Raw genomic sequence first — 22,603 nt, forward strand, 5'->3', positions numbered from 1 at the left:
CAAGAACACAGAAGGAGCCGGACCCACAGAGCCTCAGGGAGCAAGCAGGGGGAAGGCAGGAAGCAGGGCAAGACAGAGGGCCCAATGCTGACCAGGACCATGGCGGGCACCACAGGCCCATCGCCAGTGTCTGAGTCCGGGAGTTCTGCAAGAAGCAACCCATAATAATGTGTGCCGATGAGGGGGCGGGGCGGGGAGGAGGGAAGGGGGCAGTGCACCAATGGAAAGGGGCAAAATCAATATTAATACAGTTTAATCAAGTTTCTACAAGACAGGACACTGTCAAGTCATAAACTGAACACTTCATGTGGAATGCAAGTGAATAGTAGTATGTATGATAGAGTGTAGGATTCAACCTTTCAAATGCAAAGTGCTAGGGGCTCCTTAAGGTCTTCAAATGCGCCATCCCCAAAAGTTCTATGTGTCCCTGGGGAAAGGAGAGGTCCCCAAATTGACTTGAGATTACACGTCTACCATGTGGGGCATGGGGGAGGAAAAGAGAAATTCAGGTCAGATATAAAAAAATGAAGCTGTGTTCCTCACTCATGTTCCTTCGTAAACGGAGCTCCTGAGTCACTGCAGCTGTCACCACGCAATGCCATCTTCAGACCCTTCATCCCTCAGGGCTGGGGGGACTCAGCCTACCCTCTCACCATTCACATTTCAGCCATTGGGCTCACCAGCCTCCTGTTCTTTCCCTCCTTGAGAGGGGAAATCTGCCTCCCCTTCTTCCTTTGGCCCTAAGTGAGTTCATCAATGTGACTCTAAGGAGTGATGGCAGGAGCTGGGTTCAAGCCTGGCCCTGCCAGAGATTCTCCGTGTCATCCTAGGCAGGTCCCAATTTCCCTCTGGCAAAGTCTCTGTCTCTCCTTGTGAAAGGGAATAAATGCTGCTGAGCAGACCCAGGCCACAGCTACGTGAGCGCTGCTTCTTAAACAGACTGCACTGCACCGGGGTTTGACTAACAAACCCAGCCAAACGAAAAAAACAGTTTGTGTTAAACTATGCTGAACTCCAGAGCTGGGTTTCACAATCAGCCCTTCTGAGCCATGTCTGGGGGTGGTGAAGTTTCATTTTTCCCCATGGTCTTCTTGCCAGGGCTTACTGTGGCCTCCTGCCCCAGCCAATGGAGAAGAACCGGAGCTGAACTAGTGAGGAAGCACCTTGGGATGGGTTGGGGAGCTGAGCAGGCTTGGCTCCTGGAGGCCTGAGTCAGCGGGTGGGCGGGCAGGGCGGGCTGGGTCCTCACATGCTTGGGGAGGAGATGCTGCAGGAATGTTCCTCCCGCCCCAGCCCAGGCCCTGCCCACCGCATCCTGGCTCCGGCTCCTGTGGCCGCTGCAGCTCGGCTCTAGCTTGAGATGGGAGCTGCCTGGAGCTCTGCTTGATGGGTTCAGCCAGGGGGCCTTCAGAGGCAGCCTGGCCTCCCGAATAATTGGCCCAGGGGAGGGCAGGGCCAGGCCACAGAGTCTGCCCAGAGCCAGCCTCTGGCCCCAGAGTATCCCCTGCCCTGCTGGGTGATATGGCCAGCCACCACTGCTCCCTGGTCTCAGGTGCCCATCTGTGCAATGAGGAGCTGAACTCGGTGGCATCCAGCCATCCCAATTGCATGCCTAGACCTCTCCGGCTGTGTGCCTGCCCACTTCTGACTCGCTCTACTCTCCCTTGGAGCCACCTGCTCCAGGGGTTGCTTGGCACACAAAGCTGTCCTGAAGCTAACGAGCTGGGGGCCCTGGGAGGTGGCACAGGTGCAGTCCAGGCACAGCGATGCTTGTGACCCCTCTGCTTTGGCAAGCATGGCTTTGTGGCAGTGTGCGCCTGAGTGTGTGTCACTGTGTGAGGCTATGACCGTGTGCATGGGGCTGTGGTGTGCCTGTGTATGACATAGTACCTGAGACTGGTGCTTTGAATGGATGGCAAGGCATGTGTGGATGTGGCTGTGAACGTGCAATAGCGTGCGTGTGGCAGTGGGACTGTATGAGCACGCAGCCATGCTTATGTGGCCTGCGTGCCTGTGGGCAGGTGTGTGGCTGCATGTGCTTGTGTCTGCTTGGGGTTGTGAGGCTGAGTGATTACGTCCATGAGTCTGAGTGTGTAGACGCGTGGAAGACATATGGCTCTGTCATGGATAGAGGGCTGGTGCCGAGCAGGGGCCGACGGTGCCACCTGCCTCTCCCAGGCCTGGCTCTGCTCCAGCCAGTGATGCAGCAACGGCCCAGTGGATATAGCCCTCCTGTGTCCAGCGGGTGACGAGGTGCAGGATCCGAGGTCCGCCTCCGTCCCCAGCCCCCACATGTGGCCACAAAGGGGACTCCTTTTCCTGTGCTGGGCCAAGACTGGTGACCAGGAGATCCCCTAGCCTGGGCACTGGTAGCTGCCCAGGGCAGAAAGAGAAGCCTTGTTTTCCACCCCCTCAGAGCAAAGCGAGGGAGGAAACGAGGCAGTTGGGTCCAGCTGAGTCGGGACCATCTGCCTGGCATGTGACAAGGTAGGCATCTGCCATCACCAAGATGCCCCCAACACTGGTCCTCCAATTCCCTGCTGAAAGGGGCTTAGCTAGCCCAGAACAGCCCCAAGTTCTCCCTATACCCCACCCCAACAGAGGCAGAAAGAAAAGAGAGAGGGGGGCTGGGACAGCCGCCCTCCCCACCACACACACACCTGCCCCAGCCCTGAGACCTCAGGATACGAGGAGCAGCCTGCTGCTATCCCAGGACTCCACTTCCTGATGCTTCTCCCAGATCCAAATCCCTCCTGAGAAAAGTGTCAGACTGACAGCCTCACCCTGAGATTGGGAGGCCTGGGAGGTGGCCCCCTCTCAAGGAAGGCACACAGAGGGCAACACTGTTCCCAGAGCAGGAAGCATGAGCGGAGGGACTTTCCAGGCACTGTGGGTTAAGGGGAGCCCAGCCCCCACTGCTCAGAGCCCCCTCTGCCGAAGCCTACAGGGAAGGCAGAGCGGCGAAGAGGTTAAGGGCGGGAAGTTCCTCGGTGGGTTGGAAAATGGGGCAGGGTGGAGAGAGGAAAAATTCCTCAGAAAGTCCCAAATCTGACCTAATGTTGACCAAGGGCCAGGGGGACCCATTCCAGAAGTTCCTCTGAGGACGCTATGCCCTGAACAGGGAGTCCTGCCCACCCCTTCCCCCACTGCACCTGCTGGCCCTTCCCCATCTTCCTACACAAGCTCCCAGGTCCCTGGCCTGGCCAACCTTCCCTGGAAGCCCTCCTTTCACCAAGTCCCCATTGCCTTCAAAGGAGAGCCATGTCTCAGCCAGCCCCCTCCTCTCCCCTGCAGATGAACAGATCCAAGAGCAAGATCCGCTCATCCTGACCAGGACACCCCCAAGGGCACAGCCAGGGTCCTCTTCAGTTTCCAGTGTGGGAGCCTCTGCAGGGCTGGGTACCCAGGACAGCTTGGGGAAGAGACGCAGCTTCGGAGTCCCCCACTTCCCTCCCTGGACTAGGGCTTTTCAAGGGCAAGGCCAGGACATGGCTCCCTAGGGAGAGGAACCACCATCTATTAGATGGTCCTGGGGCACAGCGTCCTGTCCCTTCTTCATACAACCCTCAGCCTCAGATCACAAGGCAGGACAGCCAGTTCCCTCGGCAGCACTCCACCCATTTTAGAGACAAGAGTGTGTTCTAGGGAGGGAGGCATCCACCCGGGCATCCACAGCTGCCCCTAGCTCCCCCTGCCTGCTGGCACCTCCCACCCGCACAGCCCTCCCCCCAACTTCTGAGGTTCCATAGTAAATCAGTGCCCACCATGACCTCAGAATCTGGTCCCATGGCTCCAAGGAGCAATTAAGGCTCTATCCTCCCACTTCTGCCTTTCTGGGACCCAAACAGAAAAAACCATGTTTGTGTTCTCTTAATTGTAAAAGGTTTATCAAGAAAAAAGATTCAAGCAGCAGCATCCAGAAGGAGACCATGACCCCCCCCAAGGGCAGGGAGGCCAGTGATAGCACAGGTCAGCACCCCCTAACAAGCTGCTGGACCACACCTTGGCTTGGGCAGGGAGGAGGCAGTAACCCCTCAGGGATGTAAACACAGATCAGAGACAGCACAACCTGAAGCCGAGCAAGGGCCTGCATTCCAGGTCAGACTGGCCCGGAATCCCTCGCACGGGAGCGGGCAGGCCCCTGTCTTTATCCACTTAGGTTTCCCCTTTTGCAACAGGGAGGATCTGGGAAGACAGTGCCATGGAGGCTGAGGACCCTGGGATCCTGGGTTTGGGCCTGCTTGGAGTGTGGGGAGTTATTGCTGGTGAACTCAGACAGACAGTCCTTTCGAGAGTCTTCTCTGGGAAGCTGTCACCAGGCATCTGGGGCCCAGGGCTCACCTCAGCACCTTGGTCCTGAGGGGGGAGGGATGCTGCGATGGTCACCCACCCGAGGGAAGCTGGGGGTGCAAAAGTGGAGGGGAGTCAGAGGCCTACAGGAGGGAGATGATTTGTGTCCCCTTCCTACAGGGGACAGGGTGACACAAGGACAGCCAGCAACACGGGACCACAGGAGATCCCTTCCTGCTACTGCACAGGCCAGAATCCCCACGGAAGGGGCACCTAATTTGCTAGGGAACATAAGGAGGGAAGAGGGAGATGTTTTCATGCCTCCGTAACTTTGCCTATGCTGTTCCTCTCCCCTGAAAGTCCTTCTCCCCATGTATTGTCTGGCAGGTCCTTGTCATTCTTTAATGCACTGCCCAAATGTTGCCTACTCTATGGAGTCTTCCCTGACCAGTGGAATGCTGTGGTCCCTTCTAGGAGCTTCCAGAAACCCCTCACTGAACCATCAGTCATAGTGCATTGACTCTGTCTGTTTCTGCATTGACTCTGTGTCTGACCCCCATCTTCACTGAGGACTCCTGAAGAGCAGGCGTGTCCCAGCCCTGGGTGCCCCGTGTCCGACCCAGGAGTGCAGCAGGCTAGATGTCTGCTGAATGGATAAGGCAGCAGTGGCCAGGTGAGCAAGCAAAATAGGCTCTAGGGGACGCTGAGACCCTGGCCTGACCTTAACTGGCTGACCGGCAGCTCAGACCTTGGCCTCGAGGGCTCCTGGCTCCATTCTCACCCCTGCTGTGCCCCACTTCTAAGGAGTGGGGAATTTCCCAGGGGTACCCATGACTCCTTGAAAGCTCCTTTTCCCAGGAGGCAGGACAGACCGCTTATCTCCCCACCGCTGACCCCTCCCCCAGCCACCACTGGTACAGGGAGGTCAGGAAAGTGGGGTATGCTGCAGTGACCAGGCCCAGGGGAAGGAGGGGCTCAGGCACACACGGTCAGAGGTTGTCATACATGCGCAGGGTCTTCTCCAGCTGCTGGCCCACCCGCTGGTAGAAGAGGATCTGCTGGCGCAGGTAGCTCTGCATCATGTGCTTGAAGTCGAGCTCGCGGCGCTGGTGGAAGTGGTTCATCTCGGCCTGCAAGGCGAAACCCACCACGCGGCAGCGCCTGCGAATGCCATCTGCCTCGTCCTGCGCCATGCGGCCCTCGTCACTCATGCGTTGGCTCTCCTTCACCTTGGCGAAGGCGCCTGGCACAGGCAGAGCAGAGGACAGCGGGTTAGGGCTCTGATCTCCATGTGCTCCGTGTGCCCTTGAGGGCAGACAGCACCCTCATCAGCTCAACTCCGACCTCACGCCCAAGCTCCAGACCCACGTTCCAACCGCCTGGGTGTCTCTGCCAGGATATTCCCCAGGCCTTCACCCTTAGCACCTCCTAAATAGAGCACATCATCTTCCCTCCAAATTTGCAGCATCACCAGCGGCCCACACATGACCAATCGCAGCCCTGCTTGATGGACTACGAATTCAGTGAGGACAGAGACTGTCCCCATCCTCTCTGTGTCCCTGGTACCCAGATCAAGGCCCGGTCCACGGCAGATCTTGATACAGGCCTGTGAACTGGTTCAACCCTGTCGCTCACTGGACTGCTACCACATCCGTCCCACGTCTCCCCACCCTCTGTCCAGCCTCTGACAGGTTCTCTGCAGCATCTAAAGAGGTCTCTGAAGCTGGGCGCCTTTCCTGGCTCTCCACTTGCTACAGAGCAAGGTCCACACCTATCTGCGTGCCCTGGGGGGCCCTCCCCTCTGGGAGTTGGCCCTTGCATGCGTTCCACACTGACCCCATGTTCGTCAAACTCACCTGCCTCTTTCCTACCTTCCTCCCTCTGCCCCCTGGATTCCTATTCATAATACACACCCCGATCAGGGGCCACTTCTACCCTAGAGCCTCTCCCGGGTCCCCAGGCAGAGTGCCTCCCCCGTGTCACCTGTCCCCTGGCTCCCCACCCCACCCCCATCACACTGCTGATTCTACAACTCTTCAAAGGCCACCTGGTGTGTCCCCTAGACTTGCAGGCTCTGTTCCATCCTCACCCAGCCCCCAGGGAACTAGAGGAGGCTGTGTGACAACCAGGTGACAGATGGGGGGTGGAGAGAAACCTGCGCAGAGGACCCAATTTAGACCAATCTGAATGAATGAACAAGCCGCTGGTGAATGAATTTCAGTTCTGAATTCAAAGGCATTTGACCAACTCTGCCTGTAAGCCAGTAGGGACAGTTGCTGGGAAGAGAAGGGAGTTTGTCGGTGCCTGGCGCTCAGGCACTGAGGGATACAGGGAATCCACCGTGCAAAGATGAAGGAGGTGGGAAGGGTTAGCAGAGAGGACAGGACACCCCTGAGCACTTCAAAACGCACCCACTGCACACAGGTACCATGCTCAGTATCCATGCCTTCCCACTTCTCCTTTAAGAGGCGGGCTCTTAAAGGAGGGCTCTTGAGGGCCATCTAGATGATACTCTCTTCACTGGGCTCAAGCTGTCCAGTGCATTCTAAACGCATTCATTGAGCACTTACTGTATATCAGGCCCAGGGCTCTACATGCTGGGAATAACTCTGGATGCATTTAGAAGGGGCAACACCCATGCCAGTTGGCAAGTGCGTGGCTAACTGGCTAACAGTAGCATTTCAGGCAAACAGGCAAACAGACGTAAGTTCAGAGAGTCTAGTCTCCAGGGCTGCTCACACAGCACCCAAAAGAAATATGCAGTTCTGCCGGGTACAGTGATTCACACCTCTAATCCCAGCACTTCGGGAGGCCGAGGCAGGAGAATCACCTGAGGACGGGAGTTCAAGACCAGCCTCACCAACATGGAGAAACCCTGTCTCTGCTAAAAATACAAAGTTAGCCGGGTGTGGTGGCGCATGCCTGTAATCCCAGCTACTCGGGAGGCTGAGGCAGGAGAATCACTTGAACCCAGGAAGCGGAGGTTGCAGTGAGCCGGGATCGCGCCACTGCACTCCAGCCTGGGCGACAAGAGCAAAACGTCGTCTCAAAAAAACAAACAAGAAATGTGTAGTCCCCAGCTCCCAGCTCACTCAGTCCTTCTGCCACCTTCCCTGGACCACCTCCTGTGCCATCTCAACAGACCAGCCCTGGGCAGCAGCAGGGGGATCACCCCAAGGCCCAGGATAGGACCCAGCAGGAGACTTCAGAACTGAAGAGGCCCAAAAGGTCAGGAGTTTGACCCTCGATTCCACCTCCACCCTACTACTGTACATCGGAAGCCAAGGCAGGAACTTGCCAGGGATGCCCGGCCTCCTTCCTGCCTCCACAGCTGGGGGCTGGACACCACTTCCGTTGCAGGCAGCCCATGTCAGGTCCTTCAGGCATATGTGTGGGGCCCCCAGACATGAAACAGGGATTCAAGAAGGTCTCAAGGAGTAGGAAGGACTGTAAGAAGAAAGGCAGAAAACAGGAGGGTGAAGAAACTGGAGTTAAACTTCGCAGAAGGAACCTAGCTGAAAGGGAGATACAGAACTAGCCCAGATTCCACCTGCCCAAGAGAGTTGGCACCATGAAGTGCATTTGTAGACTTTTCCTGCCCATGGCCTTGGAGGAAGGAAAAACCTCTTTTGCTGATGAGCCCAAAGAGTAAGAATGAACCTATTGCAATGGCTAGGTGTCCACAGACAGGCAGGGGACCAGGAATGGGGAGCAAAGGCCACAGAGGTTACAGGGCAACAGAGGCCCCACCCTGCTCTCCGTCACCCCTCCACCCTGTGACTCAGCTTTGAGGCTAGGACCAGCTAATGCTAATGCACCCCACCTGACAGGCTGGGAGTCGGGGCTCAAGCCTACCCAGCATCCCCACTACATTCCACTTAGGACTCAACCTGATAGCTGAGGACCCAGGGCAGGGGGAGCTCCTGCCTCAGCTCTTCTCCTACAGGCTGGGTCCCAAAATGGGGGAAGGAGGTTGGAGGCCACCAGCTGCAGAGTCCTGGAGATGTTCGCTAAGCTCCTGCCTCAATCCGTCTTGCCCCGACCTCTCGGAGATAGTTAACATCTACCCCAGGTTGGGGGCGGGAGGGAGCAGGAGGTCTGAGTCCCAGGCCTAGCTGTGTCCCCTCCAGCAAGCCACTGCCCTTGCCTGCGTTCCAGGTCTCCCCACTGTCCAGTGGGACAGGTTGCACTAGGTGTGATGCTGTTGACAACGTCTCACACGGTATAATGCTTTAGAGTTTCCACATCTGTAAAATGGGATAATAATAAATGTACCTGCCCTGCAGTATAGTTGAGGCTTAACTGAACTAATATGTACGCAGTACAAAGGAGCGCATCTGAGATAGAATAGGAGCTCCAGATGCTACATGGTACAGTTGACAAACTGCCTTTTTCTTTTTTTTGAGATGGAATCTTGCTCTGCTGCCAGGCTGGGATGCAGTGGCTTGATCTCGGCTCACTGCAATCTCTGCCTCCCAGGTTCCAGCAATTTTCCTGCCTCAGCCTCCTAAGCAGCTGGGATTGCAGATGAATGCCACCACACCCAGCAAATTTTTTGTATTTTTAGTAGAGATGGGGTTTCACTGCGTTGGCCAGGCTGGTCTTGAACTCCTGACCTCGTGATCCACCCGCCTCATCCTCCCAAAGTGCTGGGATTACAGCCATGAGCCACCAGGCCCAGCGCAAACTGCTTTTCTATTAATGAGCTCACAGCAAGTACCGGCTGGTGGTACCTCACACCAGTATTATTCTCCTTGTTTACAGAAGCCTAGGAGGGGCAGTAGAGACAGGGCTAGATGACGGCTCAGATACCTAGAGGCTGAACCCACCTGTCCCCCAAGCAAGAACCTGCCCCTACAATGGCCACTTTGCCTTGGCGACACTGTCCCTGTGGTCCCCCACGGATGCTCTGTGGTCCTGGGCCTATCTCTAGCCCACGGGACCAGTGAAGGAGCACCCAAGCCTTCCTCCCTCTCCTTCCCCTTCTGGCTCAGCGGCCCATCCCTAGAGACCCCCACCCCCATCAGTGAAACAGCCTGGGCTGCGGAGCCAGACGCACTGGGTTCCAGCTCCTGCTCTGAGGCTCATCTGCAGCACTGCACCTTGTCTATAAAACGGAGGTGACCACATCACCCTCCCGACTTATCAAGAGCCTTAGGACCAGCCCTGCTCTTGCTGGCTCTCAAGTTGCGGGGGAGCATAGGTCCTGGCTTGCCTGGACAGTCACTTTCCCCTTCTTGTCCTGGGATCACTATTGCTAGGGCCCCCTTTTATACCCCAAACTGCCCCAGTTTAGACCATTAATTATATGGTTATCCTTCTCTTAGGGGACCCCTGGATTGGGCTTCAGGGACTAGGCCCGTGGACAGACCAGACTTCCTCTGGGCTTCCTCTCAGCTCCGGCCAGGGTTTGTGTCCCATTTTATTTTTATTTTGAAAAGCATATATTTTTGTTTAATGTAAGTTTCACAGGACATAGAGCCCTCCAAAGGAAATGAAGACCCTCAGGCTGCATTTTACTCACCTAGAGACGGAAGGGATAAATCTCTTCCAAAGTCATGTCAGATGCAAAGTTTGTCCAAATCCTGAACTCCTGACTCCCACCTAGGCCTCCACTCTCCTTCCTCCCACACACTCACCACCCATTCAGATGTCCAGACAGGCTGGACAGAATCCTGGGAGCCCTTCCTTTGAGAAGGGCTCCAACCATAGGGCCAGCATAGGACCCCCTCACTATCACACCCTGTCGGGCTGTGGTCCCAAACCTGTCCAGTTCTGTCTCAGTACCCATTCCTTTCTTTCTTTCTTTCTTTTTTTTTTTTTTTGAGACGGAGTTTCGCTCTTGTTACCCAGGCAATGGCACAATCTTGGCTCACCGCAACCTCTGTCTCCTGGGTTCAAGCAATTCTCCTGCCTCAGCCTCCCGAGTAGCTGGGACTACAGCGTGCACCCTCATGCCCAGCTAATTTTTGTATTTTTAACAGAGACGGGGTTTCACCATGTTGACCAGGATGGTTTCGATCTCTTGACCTCGTGATCCACCCGCCACGGCCTCCCAAAGGTGCTGGGATTATAGGCGTGAGCCACCGCGCCCGGCCCCCTTTTTTTTTTTTAATTAATTAATTTATTTGATAAGAATTCTCATCTGGAAATACCCACTCCTTAACTTGCCCCACACCACAGGCCTGGTAGGCGCAGTGCAGAGCCCAGAACCTAGAGTAAGCCAGAGAGGGCTTGGCCCATTGGGAGAGGTTCTACCAGGGAGGAAAGGAGGTGGGCTGGCCTCCGCTTCAGATCAAATACATCAGCACAGAGGACAGTGGTCCCTGACTCTTAGAAACACCTCAAGTAGAAACTCAGAAATGGCCTCTCTCAGCTCTGTCTCTCTGCCCAGGGTCAGAAAGGCCAGCCTGGCTTCCGCCTGAGCCTGCAAGGCCCTGGTGTCCTTCCTGCGTGTGGGGCTGCCCTAATGCCTTCAGCTCTGCTCCGGGGGGTGGGTCTCCAGCCACTGCATGGGAGCATCTGTTTAATCACTGTGCTGCCTGCACTCCCCACTGCTGCCTGCACAGGAACAAGCCATCTAAGGAGCTAGTTAAACCAGCTTTCCCACTTCTGCTCAGGGAGACACCTGCCCCAGTGGGTCCCCAGCAGGCCTGGCCACCTCCTCTGCCCGACTCCTGCCCCTGAGCTCAGAGCCAGAGCTAAGGTGTCATTCTGCTTCTGAGCCAAACCGTCTCCAGGAGTCCCTTCCCATCTACTCCCCTGAAGTCCTGACAGCTCACTGGGACCCCTTTCGCTTGTTTTACAGATCAAGAAACTAAGGCCCAGACAGGCAAAGGCACTCCCCGGGACACACAGCAACCTAGTGGCAGAGCCAAGACTAGCACTCAGGTTTGTGTCTCTTGGAGTTCAGAGGAGGAGGAAGGTAGAGATGAGAAAGAAAAAAATGGCAGAAAGCAGGAAAGAGCAGGAGGATACAGCAAGGAGGCTGGGAGCTGGAAAAGTTCTAGAAGTCAACCTCGTGGTAAAGGAAAGCAAGGCCAGCTTACCCCAGGCCCTCCCTGGTGGTGGTGGGTGACGTTTGCCATTCCCCAAGCTCAGTCCAGAGGTCTGCCTCCTGGCCTCACCCAGAATCAAACTCCCTACCAAGCCAGGCCTGACCTCAGGGCCTAAGGGCCAGAGAGCCAGCTCCACGCCCTGCAGACGTTCTTCCCCGGGTTACCAAGCAGCCCCAGGGAGGACCACACCTCTCTCCTGACATCTGCGCTCTCAGCTGTCCCCAGGACTCAGGCACCTACTGGGGCACCCCCTGACTCTCTTCTTAGGCAAGAAGAGAAGCCAGGCTTGGGAAGCAGGAGTTGGTTAAACGATGTGGGCAGTGCCCTGGACCCCTGATTCCGCTCCCCTGGCACAGCCAGGGTGCCCCTGTGTGACCCGGGATGAGTCATTTCCCTGGCAGTTCCTTGACAGCCCCAGCAGTTAACAGGCAGAGGCCCATCCTGTCCCTCCTCCACAGAGGGGGTCATGAGAACTGAAAACATGGCTAGGCTTGGGAAGCGGCCAACATGGATGTGTCCTTGGGGAGGTGGCAGGAGGAAGAGACAGTCCCAGCTGAGCCACAGGCTGTACAACCACCCTTCCGTGGACACTAGCTCCTTCATCTGCAAAATGGGGGCAGGGATCTTCCCGCACCCAGATAGGAAGTTCACAGAGAGAACACATAGTGGTGAGCTGCAAGGGTGCAACGCTGCAAAGGTGGGGAGGTGAACTTGCAAGGAGAGGAAGACAGGCCCCCACTCTGAGCTCTTGTTATCTAGGTCTGGGTCTGTGTCTCCCAAGGGCCTACCAGCTCCTCGAGGGCAAGGCCTGGGGCCCGGTCATCTGTGTGTTCTCAGAACCCAGCGTGACGCCATGCATGATGGGTAAACAAGATCCAAACAGAGAAAATGAATGAACTGACAAGAAGGTAAATATCAAGCTCCATGAGGACAGAGACCAGGCCTGTCCACAACAATATCCCTGCACCTAGAAGCACACTTGACACAGATGCAGAGCTGAAATTCAACACGTTTGTTTGTTGTTTTAGAGGCAGAATCTCACTCTGTCACCCAGGCTGGCACTGTAGCCTCCTCCTCCTGTGCCCAAGCAATGCTCCTACTTCAGCTTCCCAAAGTGCTGAGATTACAAGTGTGAGCCACCATGCCCAGCCCAACACATTTGTTAGATGAATGACTGAGACAGAGAAATCAAGACGAGTTGCTCCATTCTATCCAGGCCATCCCCGTCTCCCCAGGGCCCAGCAGAGAGCCAGACTCAGGATGGGTTTCCTGCCTGCACTGGGCCTTACCTTTCTGTAGGTGGATGATGTCAGGGAAGTTGGAGAGCAGGCCCTGGTAGAGAGACAGCGTGTCCAGCATCTGGAAGAGGTCATTCTTGGGCTGCTCAGCAAACATCTCGCCGATGGCTTCATAGGTACGGCCCGTGTGAGAAATGGCGCTGTTGAGGGCCTCAGAGCAAAAGGGGGGGTCCATCTGGAAGGAATAACTGATGGCCTGGAAGGCATTGCCCAGCTTCTGGAATTCCTTGCGGAAGCCCCCAACATGTTTGCGCACCAGCTCTGACGCCACAGTGCTGAGCTGCAGGACGCAGTCGTCCATCTTCTTACTGAAGGCTTTGAAGGCATCCACGCGATCTTCCACGTCCTGCAGGTCCTGGTGCTCCGTGGGGATCTGGAAGGTGAGCAAGAAGCTGGCACCCACCATCTCATCCTTCTCCGCCCGGCGTTTCCCCATCTTCCACTGCTTGTCATCCAGGCAGCTGAGGAAATGCTGGAAGCCTTCATACTGGGAGAGCACAGGGTGGCTGGTCATGTGGTCCATCCAGAGGATGAGTCTCCGCTTCCGCTTTTCAATGAAGTCCTCCTCGAAGCGGCCTGTGGCCTGCTTCTCAGGCAGGTGGGGCACCGAGATGACAGTGAACTTGTGTAGCAGGCGGTTATAGAGCCAGTCAAAGTGTTTGTAGCGCCGGTAGACCGGTGAGGCAGCATGGGTGGGTGTGAGCTTGTAGGAGATGTAGCTTTTGATGCCCTTGAACTTGGTCTGTTTGGTGGGGTCCTCCACAGAGCAGGCAAATGGGTGGGGGTTGGCCTTCCACTGGGGGCCACGAGGGCCCATTTCAATGGAGTATGTCTCAGCGATCTTGGCCATCATGGGCACATCACCCAGGATGAAGGCCTCCACTCCAGAACGCACAAAGCATGAGAAACGGTTGAGGTTACGGCCCACCACACTGCCTCGCTTGGCAGATGCCAGGCTGTCCTGCCGCTCCAGCGGTGGCTTGGGCCGGAAGGCCATGTGCTGGCTGGGGTAGGCACCAGGGTAGGAGAGGTTGAGGGGAGGGTGCCCGTTGGTGCCCAGCCCACCAGCCCGTGGCTCCTCCACCACCGTGCAGCCGTCGTCCCAGTCATCCCAGTCATCATCATCATCCTCCTCGAAGCTACCCTGGTTTGAAAGGAAGCCACTGCCCCCACCACTCCTGGCCGGGCTGGCCACAGTGGGGCTATTGTACAAGCTCACCTGGGTCCCCGGAGAGCCTGCAGGGCTGCTGGAGTAGTCAGCATGGTTCGTACTGATGCCCGAACGGACGATCTCCACATAAGACGCAGGAAAGAGCCCTGTCTCGCCACGGCTGTTCTGGCCCTGCAGCCAGCCATCCAGAGAGGTCTCACTAAAGATGACCAGGTCCTCATCCTGCTGGATGCTGATTTCCTCCTTGTTCTCACTGCGAAAGTCATAGAGGGCTCGGCCTTTCAGTGCCATGGTTGGGCTGGGTGGTGAAGAAAGATGGGAAGGAGGGGGTCCTGCCCAGACCCGGGATGCTCACAAGGGCATCCAAGAACGAACTCGCGGCTGATGCCACTCACTCAGCTCAGCCTGCCTCTCAGGCCCTAAGGCGGGGTCTCAGCACCCACAGATGCTGTCCAGCCTCCTGCTCTTCAAAGCAATGTCCATGGCCCAGAAACTGCCCTATCAGGTCTCCGGGCATAGGTCTGTGAGCAGGGAGGGCTCCTGTCCACAGTCTCCTCCTCTCTTATCGGCCCCCGGGGAGTTAGAAGGGAGTCTCTCCTTCCTCCTACTCCCAGAAGAAAAATCAAGTGACCTGAAGAAACCTGCTCTTCGAGGGGAAGAATTCTACATTTTCCACTGGAACAACGCTCTAAAATAGAAGAGACTCACTCATTCCAGAAACCCGGGCAGGGCTCGGCCGTCCCTCTGGCTCCCAGATCCTTTTGGCCGCTCTGGCTTTGCGAGGCTCTCACATTCCTCTGCAGATCTGCCCCTTCCTCCTTCCTCCTCCTCTTGCTCCTGGGCCACTGGGTTTTCAAAAATCCGGAAAATCCAAGAGGGGCAAGGAGAAAAGCAGCAGCCTCCTGAATCAAGTCCAAGGGTGATGTGTCCGGCTTCACAACGAGCCAGGCCGGGAAAACAAGGACTGAGGCTTACACAACAGGCCGCCAACTCTTCGACCCTGGCTGCGCAGCCGGAGCCCCCGCCGGCTCGGGCGCCCTCTCTCCGCCCCAAAAGTGGCCAGCTCCAACCCCGGAGGAGGGAGGGGGCGCGACGAGGCGCTCGGGCGACTTCTGGCCACTCGCTGAGTGGTCTCTTTTGTTTGCCCAATTCCCCAGCAGTTTCTGAGCCTGATGCTGACCCTGCTCTGAATCCTAGGAACCCCGTCCAAAGGTAACCCCAGCAGAATCCAGTCCCGCCCCCGGGACGTACGACCCCCGCCCCCCACCCTCGCGTGCACGCAAACACTCAACAGGAGTTTGGAGAGTGAGCCCCGGCGAGCAGATGGCGCGGCCGTCCGTCAGTCCTCCGCTCGGCCCCACGGGGCCCGGTCAGTGGGCGCCGGGCTGCGCCCCCAGCCGGCCTTCCCCCGCGCTCGCAGACCCTCCGCGCCGCGAGCGAGACGGCAGCTCCAAAACAAAAAGGCGATTCCGGGAGGTGGCGTCCTGAGGGAGGAGGGGATCGCTGAAGGGGAGGTGAGGGGTGGAGAGAGGGAGGTGAGGGGTGGAGAGAGCGAGGAGGGAGGGGAAAGCAGGCTGGAGACTCCGGCAAACTCCGCCGCGCTTCCGTGCGTCCCGGCAGGCTGGGACGGCCGGCTCCGCCCTCCCGCGGGCCCCGGGCGCTGCAGCGGAGCTCCCGCCTACTCCTCCGCGCTGCTTCCCATCTGGCCGGCGCCCTGGCTCGCTGGCGCTCAGTCCGGGAGGCGAGAGGGAGGAGACGACCCGGGAACCAGGGGGCCCGAGAGCCCCCGGGGCTGCTCCCTGGGACCGCCACCTCCCCGGCTCTCCCTCCGCCTGTCAGCCCTCGCCGGAGACACCTCACGCCCCCGTGGTTGGAGCGCGCGGCGGGGGAGCTTGCCAGCCGCCGCTGCCTCGCTTCCTGGACTCCGTCATCCTCCTGCCTTTTCCGTGACGCAAATGGAGTAAAACTCAGAAAGTTTGCAAAGCGTGGGGCTGCAAGGAGCACCGCGCCAGAGCCAGGATCGGGGGATCGGGGGGTGCGTGGAAAGCCGCGCCAGCTGGGGTTGGGGAGCAGAGTCGCGGACTCGCCTTCCCACCTTCCCATTCCCCACTCCTGCTTCGCCGAGACGGGATGGTGGCGCAGCTCGGAGATTGTTTTCCGGAGGGGCAGAAACGGCCTGCGCGTTCCAGGCATCTGACCTAAGATACCGATAGCTGCGGGTGCAGCACCCTAGCCAGACCGGGAGACCCTGTCCTGGGCGACTACCTGGGCTGAGGGGGCGGTGGGTAGTGGGGAACACACTACCCTACATCTGCAGCGACAGGGAACAAGTCTAGGTGCGACCCGGTTCCGGGTTGCTGAGTGGGCAGCAGAGAATGCATGTTCTGTCCTAGCCAGTGGCAGCAAGGAGAGAAGTGGTCAGGTAGAGAATCTTCGAGAAGAGGCAAGTGGGATCTGACCCTGGGTCACTTCCGGCACTGACTCTGCTAGGCACTGTGCTGGGCACTGGGGAGCACACCACGGGCAGTCGGGGTTCCCACCCTGGAGGGCTTACCGTCCACCCTCTTTTGTCTTTAATTAATCCATTCTGTCTTATTCATTCATTCAGTCAAGTTAGGCACTCAAGAAACATAGGGCCGGGCGCGGTGGCTCAAGCCTGTAATCCCAGCACTTTGGGAGGCCAAGGCGGGTGGATCACGAGGTCAACAGATCGAGACCATCCTGGTCAACATGGTGAAACCCCGTCTCTACTAAAAATACAAAAAATTAGCTGGGCATGGCGGTGCGTGCCTGTAATCCCAGCTACTCAGGAGGCTGAGGCAGGAGAATTGCCTGAACCCAGGAGGCGGAGGTTGCGGTGAGCCAAGATCGCGCCATTGCACTCCAGCCTGGGTAACATGAGTGAAACTCCGTCTCAAAAAAAAAAAAAAAAAAAAAAGAAACATTGAGTACCTACCTACTCTGCACCAGGCCCCTGAACTACAAAGAAATAAGACATCACCCTTACCTTCCAAAAGCTCAGATGTGTTGTGACAAGTAGATGCTCCCTGCCCAGTGTGACTAGTGCCATGAAAAGTGCACGTGAGGGTACCTACCCCAGCCTGGGTGAAGCAAGGATCAAGGAAGGTTTCCTGAAGGAGGAGGTGCCTAAGGTGAGGCAAAGGCTTCAGGAGGACCTCCTTTCCTGGCTATCTCTGGAGTCTTGTCTGCCCTGTCTAGCTAGATCTTCCCTTCATTCTCTCTCTACTCACTTGTTGCAGATTAACTGGTACAAGGTAGTTCTGCTAAAGATGAATACCTTTGGCTGTTTCGAGGGACGTGGTTCCCAGACCTCTGGCTCCAAAATCCAGTTTCACTGGTTCAGTGAGTGGATTGAACTCCCTTTGCAGGTCTGGCATTTGACCAGAATAAAGGCCTATGTACAAACCCCGGAAACCTAGGTATTAATTTGCACAGAGAAATAAAACTGTCAAGCAGAACTGAATTTCTGCATCAATAGATCAAGGCAATTTGGGCTACTCCTTGGGAAGCCCAGTTACCAGAAATTTAGCTCAGTGAGCCTGGAACCCCCAAGAGGGGAAAACGTGTGACAAGTTTCTCAGTCAAGTACTTTAAAGCCTTGTTTCCTGGCCTGGCATGGTGGCTCATGCCTGTAATCCCAGCACTTTGGGAGGCTGAGGCAGGCAGATCGCAAGGTCAGGAGTTGGAGACCAGCCTGACTAACATGGTGAAACCCCGTCTCTACTAAAAATACAAAAATTAGCCAGGTGTGATGGCACATAACCTGTAATCCCAGCTACTCAGGAGGCTGAGACAGGAGAATCACTTGAACCTGGGAGGCAGAGGTTGCAGTGAGCCTAGATTGCGCTACTGTACTCCAGCCTGGGTGACAGAGCAAGACTCTGTCTCCAAAAAAAGAAAAACAAAAAAAAAAATAGCATCGGCCAGGTAAGGTTGCTAGAAGTCAGAGGCCAGTGAGCCAAGATCGTGCCATTGTATATGCCATTATACTCCAGCCTGGGGGACAGAGTGAGATCCTGTCTCCCCCCAAAAAAGATTTTAAAAACGCATCTACTTCCTTAGTGCTTGCTAAGTGCTAGACACTCCTGTAAACACTTTATTAGCTTACTCAATACAACTGGGATTTCTATTCACCCAATAGGGTCCCCCTCCAGCCCCGCCTCCCCAAAGCATCCTCAGCTGCCACCCTTGACGGCCTTTAGTTGCTTCCCAAATACTCAGTCACATATTTACAGACCAGCCATCTTGGATTTACTTCCACATGTGTTCTGATTGGGTTTTTTTGTAACTCTCAGGTGACACCCTTTTTTCCAGGTTCTTGGGAAGAACTCACTCTTCAGCCTCACAGAGGTATCCAGAACCCGTATTTTCCCATTTCATCCCCTCCAGGGACCTTCTTCAGGCCTAGGGGTAACAGAGCCCCATGTTACCAGTCTCAAGAAACTGCACTAACCCTTGTGATCTCCCTGTACCCTGCCCATTCCTATGGAAACAGTCCCTTTACGTCAAGTCTCACATTATTTTTTTCTTTTCCTTTTATTTTTGAGACAGGGTCTCACTCTGATGCCCAGGCTGCAGTACAGTGGTATAATCATAGCTCGCTGTAGCTTCAACCTCCCTGGACTCAGGCGATCCTCCCATTTCAGTCTCCCAAGTAGCTGGAACTACAAGTGCACACCACCACACCAAGCCAACTTTTGTATTTTTTGTAGAGACGGGGTTTTGCCATGTTGCCCAGGCTGATCTCAAACTCCTGGGCTCAAGCGATCCTCCTGCCTCAGCCTCTCAAAGTGCTGGGATTACAAGCGTGAGCCACCACACCCGGCCTCTCACATTATTCTTATTGGGGTGTGTTCTCTCTTTCCTGCTGGGACCCTGATTCATACACAGGAAACAGCATCCATCCTTCACCCAGGCATCCAATTTTCATCCTTTAGGAAAGGAGACAGCAAGGAAGAACTGTGCCCAGTGGTTTTCAAACTGACCCTGCTGGTGGCAGCCTGCAGGATACACTGGGCTATTACTGTAGGAATGCAGACAAAAGATGATGAGGGCCTGACACCGGGCAGGAGTAACAGGGCTGCAGAGGAGAAAATGGGAGAGCTTTGGGAGGTAGAATAGACTGGAATCACAACCAATCAGTCGCAGTTGTTGAGGGAGGTGTCAACCCACATGTTTAAAAAATATTTTTTGACTCCACTTTCCCCACCAGCTATTGCCCCATTTCTCTCCTCACCTTTGCAGCAAAATTCCTTGAAATAGCTATCTATACTAGGTGCCTCCAATTTCTTTTTCCTGTTCTCTGTTTAAATCCCTCTAGGCAGCCTTTTACTTCCACACTCCACTGAACTATTCTTGTCAAGGTCATCAGTAGCCTCGGTGTTGCTGGACCCTATGGTTATTCTCAGTCCTTCTCTTATTTAGTCTCTCCGTAGCATTTGACCTGCTTGATCACTTCTTCCTCCTGGATACACTTTCTTCATTTGCATTGGCGAGAACATAACTCTCCTGGTGTCCCTTCTCATCCTCTGTCCTCTTCAATAATTATTTTTTTCTTTTATTTTAATTGAGATGGAGTCTAGCTCTGTTTCCAGGCTGGAGTGTAGTAGTACAATGTTGGATCCCTGCATCCTCTGCCTCCCAGATTCAAGCGATTCTCCTGCCTCAGCCTCCCAAGTAGCTGGGACTATAGGCACATGCCATCACACCCAGCTACTTTTTGTATTTTTAGTAGAGACGGGATTTCACCATGTTGGCCAGGATGGTCTCCATCTCCTGACCTCATGATCCTCCCACCTCGGCCTCCCTAAGTGCTGGGGTTACCTATGTGAGCCACCATGCCCAGCTTCCAATAATTCCTAACATTAGAGTGACCACAGCAGAGTGGTGTCTTTTGCATCCATAGTCACTCCCTATGATGGTCTCATCCAGCCGAATGACTTCAAATATCACTCATGCTAGTAATGCCCAATTTTTAAAATTTCCAGTCCTTTTAAAAAAAACTCCTGGGCCAGGCATGGTGGCTTATGCCTGTAATCCCAGAACTTTGGGAGGCTGAGGCAAGCAGATCACCTGAGATCGGGAGTTTGAGACCAGCATATGGAGAAACTCCATCTCTATTAAAAATACAAAGTTAGCCAGTGTGGCGGTGCATGCTTGTAATCCCAGCTACTCAGGAGGCTGAGGGAGGAGAATTGCTTGAATCCGGGAGGGGGAAGTTGCAGTAAGCCGAGATCACACCACTGCACTCCAGCCTGGGCAACAAGAACTCCATCTCAAACACACACACACACACACAAAACACCTCCTAACTCATATATATTTCTCCTTGACATCTCCCCTCAGAAGTCTAATTGATGCCTCCAACCCAACATGTCCCAAATTAAATTTCTCAGCTGGGCATGGTGGCTTATGCTTGTAATCCCAGCACTTCGGGAGCCTGAGGTAAGAGGATTGTTTCAGCCCAGGAGTTCAAGACCAGCCATGACAACATAGTGAGACCCCATCTCTATAAAAAATTTAAAAATTAGTGGCCAGGCATGGTGGCTCATGCCTGTAATCCCAGCACTTTGGGAGGCCAAGGCAGGTGGATCACCTGAGCTCAAGAATTCAAGACCAGCCTGACCAACATGGTGAAATCCCATCTCTACTAAAAATACAAAAATTAGCAGGGCGTGGTGTTGGGCACCTGTGATCCCAGCTACTTGAGAGGCCCAGGACTGCAGGAGGCCGAGGCAGACGGATCGCCTGAGGTCAGGAGTTCGAGACCAGCCTGGCAAACATGGTAAAACCGATCTCTACTAAAAATACAAAAATTAGCCAGGTATGGTAGTACACACCTGTAGTCCCAGCTACTCAGGAGGCTGAGGCAGGAGAACAGCTTGAACCCAGGAGGCAGAAGTTGCAGTGAGCCGAGATTGCGCCACTGCACTCCAGCCTGGGCAATAGAGCAAGACTCCATCTCAAAAAAAAAAAAAAAAAAAAATCAATTAGATTTAAAAAAGCAAACAATCTGTAACAGTTTTCTGTTTGTTTTAGAGACAGGATCTTGTTCTGTTCCTCAAGCTGGAGAGCAGTGGTGTGATCATGGCTCACTGCAGCCTTGAACTCCTGGCCTCAGGGAATCCTCTACAGTCTTACCTCCAAACCCCCACCAGTAGCTGGAACTATAGGTGCTGCCACCATGCCTGGCTAATTTGTTTTTTCCCCCGCAGGGACTGAGTCTCACTATGTTGCCCAGGCTGGTCTTGAACTCCTGGGCTCCAGATATCCTCCCACCTTGGCCTCCCAAAATGTTGGGATTACAGGCATCAGTCACCATGCCCAGCCTGGTGATGTTTTCTTTTTTTTTTTTCGGGACGGAGTTTTGCTCTTGTTATCCAGGCTGGAGTGCAATGGCGCGATCTCGGCTCACCGCAACCTCCGCCTCCTGGGTTCAGGCAATTCTCCTGCCTCAGCCTCCTGAGTAGCTGGGATTACAGGCACGCACCGCCATGCCCAGCTAATTTTTTGTATTTTTAGTAGAGACGGGGTTTCACCATGTTGACCAGGATGGTCTCGATCTGTTGACCTCGTGATCCACCCGCCTTGGCCTCCCAAAGTGCTGGGATTACAGGCTTGAGCCACCGCGCCCGGCGGTGATGTTTTCTTAAACTGGCTAAGTTCATGAGTATTTATTATACTTTATAATTTATATGCTATGTATATTATTTTCCAGACATCAAATCTTTTATTTTTTTTTTTAGAGACAGGGTCTGGCTCTGTTGTGCAAGCTGGGGTGCAGTGGCACGATCATAGCTCACTGCAGCCAACAAGTCCTGGATTCAAGCGATTCTCCTTCCTCAGCCTCCCAGGTAGTCAGGACTACAGGCATGCACTACCATGCCTGGCTAATTCTTTAAGATTCTTTACAGAGGCGGGATCTCAATTTTTTTTTTTTTTTCCCTAGGCTGGTCTTGAACTCCTGGCCTTAAATGATCCTCCCACCTCAGCCTTCCAAAGTGCTGGGATTACCGGCATGAGCCACTGCGCCGGGCCCCCAAATATTGTATTGTAAAAGACAATAAAAAGAATACAAAACAAAAATGATCAGAGAGAAGCTAGGTGGCGTCAAATGCCTGGGCAAAAAGGGGTTAGGTCTGCAGCGCTGCACTCAGATTAATTTACTGATGCAACTAGCCCAAACAGCATTAAATTTGCTAACTCAATGCTTGGTGGTCAGAGATGCATGTCAAGATAATTCATTTGAGCACAGACTAAAGGATTTGGACTTCTGCTTATAGTCCAAGTTTCTCAAACTTGCTGTTTTTTTATGAATCATCTGACACTTTCGTTAATAATACAGATTTCCAGGCGGCTCCCTTATAGATCCCGGTTCTGTGCTCCTAGGAAGCAGCCAGGCAATCAGTATTTCATGAGTTCGGTGCCACCTGGTCCAACTTGACAGTGAAAAATCGCTCCGCCTGCCAAGTGAGCGGATCAGCTGAGATCAGGAGTTCGAGACCAGCTTGACTAATGTGGAGAAACCTCGTCTCTACTAAAATACAAAATTAGCCAGCGTGGCAGCCCATGCTTGTAATCCCAGCTACTCAGGAGGCTGAGGGAGGAGAACTCTTGAACCTGGGAGGCAGAGGTTGCAGTAAGCGGAGATCACGCCACTGCACTCCAGCCTAGGCAACAAGAAAGAAACTCCGTCTCAAAAAAAAAAAAAAAAAAAAAAAAAAAAAAAGACCTGACGCTGGCGGCCCGCAGGAACTACCAGGTCA

The 22,603-nt window shown here is 54.7% G+C and overlaps 1 protein-coding gene across 1 annotated transcript; it reads right to left on the reverse strand.

The window, feature by feature from the left end:
- Window positions 1-290: 290 nt before the first annotated feature.
- On the reverse strand, window positions 291-15,271 carry SNX33 (sorting nexin 33). The gene is made up of 2 exons (XM_032267334.1): window positions 12,638-15,271; window positions 291-5,533 (listed from the first exon to the last, which is right to left on the reverse strand). Exons 1-2 carry the CDS (start codon window positions 14,106-14,108, stop codon window positions 5,280-5,282), a joined length of 1,725 nt encoding a protein of 574 aa, XP_032123225.1. The 5' UTR covers window positions 14,109-15,271; the 3' UTR covers window positions 291-5,279.
- Between the last annotated feature and the right edge of the window lie 7,332 nt (window positions 15,272-22,603).

This window comes from Sapajus apella, unplaced genomic scaffold (genome assembly GCF_009761245.1).
Source record: "Sapajus apella isolate SASKATOON/1434 unplaced genomic scaffold, GSC_monkey_1.0 scaffold168, whole genome shotgun sequence".
NCBI lineage: Eukaryota > Metazoa > Chordata > Mammalia > Primates > Cebidae > Sapajus > Sapajus apella.